Here is a 6,115-nt window from a genome sequence, read left to right as displayed (position 1 = left end):
GTAACCCTGGGGCTGATTGCTCTTCTGTCCGGGTTCCTGGCTTTTATCCCCTTTCTCCTGCTCTTCTGGCCTGCTACTCTGGGCAGGCCTGAGTTTCCTCTCCTCACCTAATCCCTTCAGCTGATTGCTCTTCTCTCTGGCTTCCTGGCTTTTAATCCCCTTTCTCCTCAAATGAAAGATAGTTTATCTTAAATAGCAACAAAAATTGCAGGGAGATTTAGACAATAAATTTTTGGTCATGATATTAATGAAAAAATAGATTGCTTTGGCTTTGAAAGACAAATAGGGTAAGAAAAAGGGCAGTTTGTTTACCGTGGGCTTTGACGAACTCTGGTTTCTTGTACACTTGATTCCTTTGTTTTGTTGGGGAATTTTTTTAATACGACTTATAGTGATGGAGCAGTAGGATGTGAAAAATAAATGCAAAATAGTGTTATTCCTGGTTCTGTTTCAAAAATACTACAAATCGTTCCCTTTCGTTAATATGGTCACTAAGAGAATAAGTACTGATACTTATACAGTTGGTAATGAGCTCAGCGTCTCAGTGCTTCCGTCAGCTTGTTTGTATTCAAAACAAACAAATAAATGTTTGCTTGGTTTACCTGCATTACTTCTGTTAAGAAACCCCAAGTGTTGGGAAAAGATAGAATTTTCTAATTTTAACATAATACATTCTTTGTAAAATGCAACTTTCTAGATAAGTAAACTGGGAAAAAACACTGGTTAAACACGAACCACTGCTGTTCCGTACTTCCCCCAAAAAACTGAAAAATAGTGCCCTTTATTGTCACTTTCTAATGGAGAGGGATGATTAGCAACATTTCATCTCCTATACCAGAGTTCACCTCGGCTTCTAAACCACTGATAGCATAGTCAAATAAAAGGTGAAATTATAAAGGATGATTATTTTTTAACTACGTATTTTTATGACTGCCCTTAGGAGGTTCCAATTTTAACCTCTAAAACTCCAGGGTGTTGGCTGATATTGGAGGGAGCCCTGGGTTGCATTTTTAAAAGGGTATCCTCTTGGTGCTTTATACCATCAGGACCTTAGGTACAGTGTGTTTTTCTTAATGTTTATTGGGCTGGTTAGATTGTTTTCACGGCATATTTTCTGTCTACTTTTCATAGGCTGTTTACTTATTCTATGGAACCAAAGATTGTTTAGTGCAAGAATGTAAAGATTTGAATAAAAAAGTTGAGGTAAGCTATTAACACCTTTTTTAAAGTTTCAGGTGCTCTTTGAATTATGAATGGTTTCCTTTTTTTTTTTTAAGAAAAATGCTGAATTTTCTATTACCATATTTTACTAACATGTGGAGTATTTATTGTGTGCCAGGCACTTTGCTAAGTGCTTTTATACATGCTGTTTCCGTCAATTCTCACCACAGCCCTGTAAGACAGGCACCACTGTACTCTCATTGTATAAAAAACAGATTTGAAATTAAGTAATTTTCTCAAATTCACCTAGTTAGTGACATAATCAGGATTCAAACCCAGATTTATCTAACTCCAGAGTCTGTTACTGATCATTTTTGCTGAAAGGCCTCCCTTCGTAAGTGGTAGTGAATTTAAAGTTACCTAGCACAGTGTCTGACTCGTCCTAGTTAATCAGAAGGCATTTAAACCCAAAGCTTCATTCAGATTACATTCATAGTGCATCTCTCTTACATATTCCAGTAAAATAATAAACATACAAACAGTGAAAATAGAATAACAGTGACTGCTTTTGCTTTAGTATTCCTGATACCATGATATGGCAAAGTCTTGTATTTATTCCATGCTTGCTTCCAAGAAGAATCTGTCATGGCATTTAGCAACAACAAAGACATTGAGACAGAGAAACCAAGAACTAGTGAAACAAGTGAAAAGGGAAGAGTGAGTCGGCACACAGCTTGGGAAAAGAGGGAAGGAAATGACCAGGAGAGAGGAGCCTGACAAACAGCACTGCTGCACTAGAGACGTGCTTAGCATGAGGCCTCCCGGCAGCCGTGTACGGGTGGGCTCACGAGATTTTCCTTAAGAAGAATTTTATTCTCTAGTCTCCTTTTTCTGGGCTTTGATAGCACTGGTAGAGTGAAGCATACAACGTAGCACTTTATTTTATTGTCTTACATTTATTCATAAAAAAAAAGTATTTTTGAAACCACCTTCAAAATGTGTCCTAGATACTGGAGATGCAGTGACAAAGTCCTGGCTCTCACAAGCTTCTGGTCTAGGGAGGAGGAGAACACAAACCACATTGCAATAAGTCTGAGAAGTGATAGGACAAGAAAAGTGCATGGGCCTATAGGAATAAATAAGAGCAATACATAACCCAAGGGGCTGAAAGACTTTTTAAAGGAAAATGACAGTGTGGTAGTTACATTTGTGAGTCAGCTTGGCTGGGCCCGGTTGAGTAGCTGGGGAGCTGGATGTAGTATTCCCCATGAGGAGACTGGTAATCAACTCCATGGTGGAATCTACTGTGAGCAGCTGAGTAGCTACTTTAGGGATGTGGTCTGCTTCCTGTGTATAAGGAGAAGCCTTGGGGATGGTCTCTAGCTGATGGCACGCTTGAACCCTGCATATAGCTGTGTCATTGCTCAGCAGCCTGCCATGCTCTGCCGACCTTGGGACTTAGAATGGACTTGAATGAATGGCCTGCTGTGTGGTTTGGTGACATCAGGACTATGCCTTTTTACTTGTCACCATTGGGCTTGTCAGTCTCAGCAGCTGGCAGCTATCTGAGTGAAGAAAAAAGCCTTTAGCTCCAGTGGGTGGGAGCAGGAGGCAGAGCTGAAGCCCAAGGCTGAGGGGCTTTCACCTAGCGTCTAAAGCCTGGCACTTGGAACTCAGACTTAAAGCTTCCGAACTGTAAGAGAATAAACTCCTGTTTGTTAAGGCCATCCCATTTGTGGTATATCGTTGCCACAGTGGCACTAGGTAACCAGAACAGACAATAACAAAGTCTTTTTGGAAGGAATGGCAAGCTGGAATCTGAAAATTCAGTAAAAGTTAGCTATGTGAAGAAGGGGAGAATGGTTCTAGACTAAGAATAGCATGTGCAGAGGCCTACAGGCAAGACAGAACATGGCATACTCTAGTGAGTCCAGGCAGAGCATAACTTGCAGGAGAGAACGTGGCAAGAGCTGATGCTAGAGAAACAGGCAGAGGCCAAGTCACCGAGGCCAGTTGGCCTATTAGGGAACTCGTCATGAGCATGGAGTCAGGCCAGTGAAGGAATGTGATTAGAGAGTGACATATTTGCGTTTGCTAAGTGTCATCCCACCTGCCCTATTAGGGATAAATAAGGAGAGGAAAGCTAGAGGCAGATAGGCCAGTTAGGGATCTTAGGGAGGAGAAAATGGTGCTCTGGGCTAGGGTTACAGGTCGTTAGAAAGTAACATCAGCTATGTTCGGTGAATAATTGGATGTGGAGGGTAAAGGCCAAGAAGTCAAAGATAATGCCCAGGCTTCTGGCTTGGGCAGCTGCGCAGAGGGGTCTTCTGTGTCCTAGGAAATCAGCAGGATTTGGGGGGATGTATAGAACAGATGTTTAACTCAGTTTTGTTCATAGGAGTGTCAGGTGATATAGTCAGTGCAAGTGTCTTACAGGCAGCTGGTTATACAGATTTGGCCCAGGTCACTTTCCTGAACCGTAAAATAGAAGAACTATCAGCAATTAAAAGTATAGAAATGGGTGCATTAGCCCTTCAGTGTCTATAGCATGAGAAAGAGAAGTACACAGCTATGAGAAATGTCAGCATGAGGATAGACAAGAAGCAGAGGCCTCAACAGTGACTGAGGAAGAATCTCCAGAAAAGTAGGGTCTGTGGTACCCAGAAAGCAGACAACATTTGGGGAGAAGTGGGAGGGGCAGCACTGTCAGGTGCTATTGAAATAGCAAGTTAGAAAGGATCTGAGGAAAATAATTGGATTACAAAAAGGACATTATTGATGACCTTGATAACAACAAGTCCCCTGGAGAGGTGGGGAAGCCCAGATTACCTGGAGTGAGAGGTAGGAGGTAGTCTTCTCTTGCTTGCTGTTCATTGCATGTGCAACTCTTTGTCTTCCGTAAGCACCTGTGGAAATAGATACACTAAGTGGACGGGTTGGGAAATGGTGTGCCCAGTAGTAACTTACTACTTATGTTTCTCTAAAGCTAGAACTGGATGGTGAGCGAGTAGAACTGCCAAATTTGGAAGGTATTATAGTTCTGAACATTGGATACTGGGGTGGCGGCTGCCGACTCTGGGAAGGGATGGGAGATGAGACCTACCCTCTAGCCAGGTGAGTACCTTTGCAATCTGCTTTTTATGTCAATTTTTCTTTTTTTAAACCTCATTAATATAAATCATAAACTGATGGCCCACCTGTGTTACAGCAAAGTGCTTGCCCTAACGTGGCTGATGTGATTTTATTGCATCCTGTGATCCATAGTTCCTTTTTTTTTTTTTCTTTTTAAGACATGATGATGGCTTACTGGAAGTCGTTGGAGTGTATGGGTCTTTCCACTGTGCTCAGATTCAGGTGAAATTGGCAAATCCTTTTCGAATAGGACAAGCACATACAGTGCGGGTAGGTGGAATAATGATGTGCCAGGCTACTTTGCCCCAGTTCGTTTGTAAGTCCTTGACACATGGTTTGCAGCACATGGTTGTAGCCACCCTCCCCAGCGGCTGGAGTGGGACAGGGAAGAAACAGAAAGCATGGCCCTCAGTCCAATTCCAGAAATCAAGCATTCACTGAAAAGGGGTCCCCTAAAGCAGTAGATGAATAAATATATATTCAGATGGATTTTCTAAAAGTGAAATGCAGAAGGGTTAAGGGTCTATTGGTGGAATTACTATGGGAGACCTCTGAACTTTGGTAGACTGCTTTCTCGACTTCTTTGTTCCCTGACAGCTGATTTTGAAGTGCTCGATGATGCCGATGCAGGTGGATGGTGAGCCGTGGGCACAAGGGCCCTGCACGGTCACCATAACTCACAAGACACATGCACTGATGTTGTATTTCTCTGGAGAACAGACAGACGATGAGGTCTCTAGCACTTCGGATCAAGAGGACATAAAGGACATTGAATAGATGGCTGAAGAAATGAAAACTTCTACAGAATCCACACAAGTTAGATACATGCTCATCTAGAATCAGGGATTCTTTCAGCTAGTCAGTGTTAACTTCATCAGTAGTGTAATGGGCATACATTCATGTAAATAGCATTCCAAAAACAGCCAGACTTTCTGTTACTTATAAAAGCTTGTTCTTTTTTTCAACAAAACATTTTGATCACATAGTACTAACTTCGCAAGAAGTCATGAAAAGTTAGCTGAGGTGAGAATGTGTTCCACAGTTGTATGTTTTGAAAGTGGAACACACTCTGAAGTACACACGGGCTCATTGCTTATTCTAGAGCCAGGCATCTGAGGGGCACATTATGCGTCCAGAAAAATGTGAGTGGGAAAGTCACTTTAATGTGTTGACACTGGTATTTTAGAAATGAACTTGTGTTTTTGAAAGGAAATGGCTAATGTCAAGCTGCGTGGTTAACACCAGCCTTCCACCTGCAGCCTCACCAAGCAAAACGCTGAGGAGCTGTGTGTGCCAACTGCCAGGAACCCTGAAAGGACAAGATTAAAAGACAGCCAGTACTTAAATTTTTAGTGTAATTTTTATTTTAGGATCACTTTCACACCCCTAAATGTTGTTTGATTCACCCTATTAATGACCATGTGGAATTTAATTTCAGGATCTTTTTTATAATCTCAGTATAGTGGAAACAAAATCAGAGAGGTGAATTGGTAAAAAAAAAATTAAGATTCAGGGCACTTCATGTTGAAAGTTAAAATTTCCAAGCTGGGCAGTACACCAGCTTCTCTCTTGATTAAAAGACAGTGTTGTCAACAATTCAAAAAACTGTAATAAAGGAAAGTTACTAGTCATATTAATAGCTAAAAAATATTTTAAGAAGTTTCACAAATTCAGGGGTTTTCTGTTGTTGTTGTTATGTGCCGTTGAGTTGGACCCGACTGATAGTGTGACCCCTCCTTGGGTTTCCGAGGCAGTATCACTACGGAAGTAGATTGCCCAACCTTCCTTCCAGGGAGTGGCTGGTGGGTTTGAACCACTGGCC

At 41.7% G+C, this 6,115-nt stretch overlaps 1 protein-coding gene across 1 annotated transcript in view; it reads left to right on the top strand.

Annotated features, from left to right (window-relative positions):
* DGKE (diacylglycerol kinase epsilon) overlaps positions 1 to 5,070 on the top strand; it is a 33,210-nt gene extending 28,140 nt beyond the window's left edge. Inside the window, exons 8-11 of the mRNA XM_007949660.1 lie at positions 1,132 to 1,203; positions 4,148 to 4,275; positions 4,452 to 4,563; positions 4,891 to 5,070. Coding sequence (XP_007947851.1) covers positions 1,132 to 1,203; positions 4,148 to 4,275; positions 4,452 to 4,563; positions 4,891 to 5,070 — 492 coding nt within the window. The remainder of the gene's footprint in view (positions 1 to 1,131; positions 1,204 to 4,147; positions 4,276 to 4,451; positions 4,564 to 4,890) is intronic.
* Positions 5,071 to 6,115: the final 1,045 nt, after the last annotated feature.

The sequence above is a fragment of the Orycteropus afer genome, unplaced genomic scaffold (assembly GCF_000298275.1).
Source record: "Orycteropus afer afer isolate SDZICR_OR568_19922 unplaced genomic scaffold, OryAfe1.0 scaffold00249, whole genome shotgun sequence".
Lineage (NCBI taxonomy): Eukaryota > Metazoa > Chordata > Mammalia > Tubulidentata > Orycteropodidae > Orycteropus > Orycteropus afer.
The sequence above is the reverse complement of the archived record's forward strand: the minus strand, read 5'-3'. Positions and strand labels throughout refer to the sequence as shown.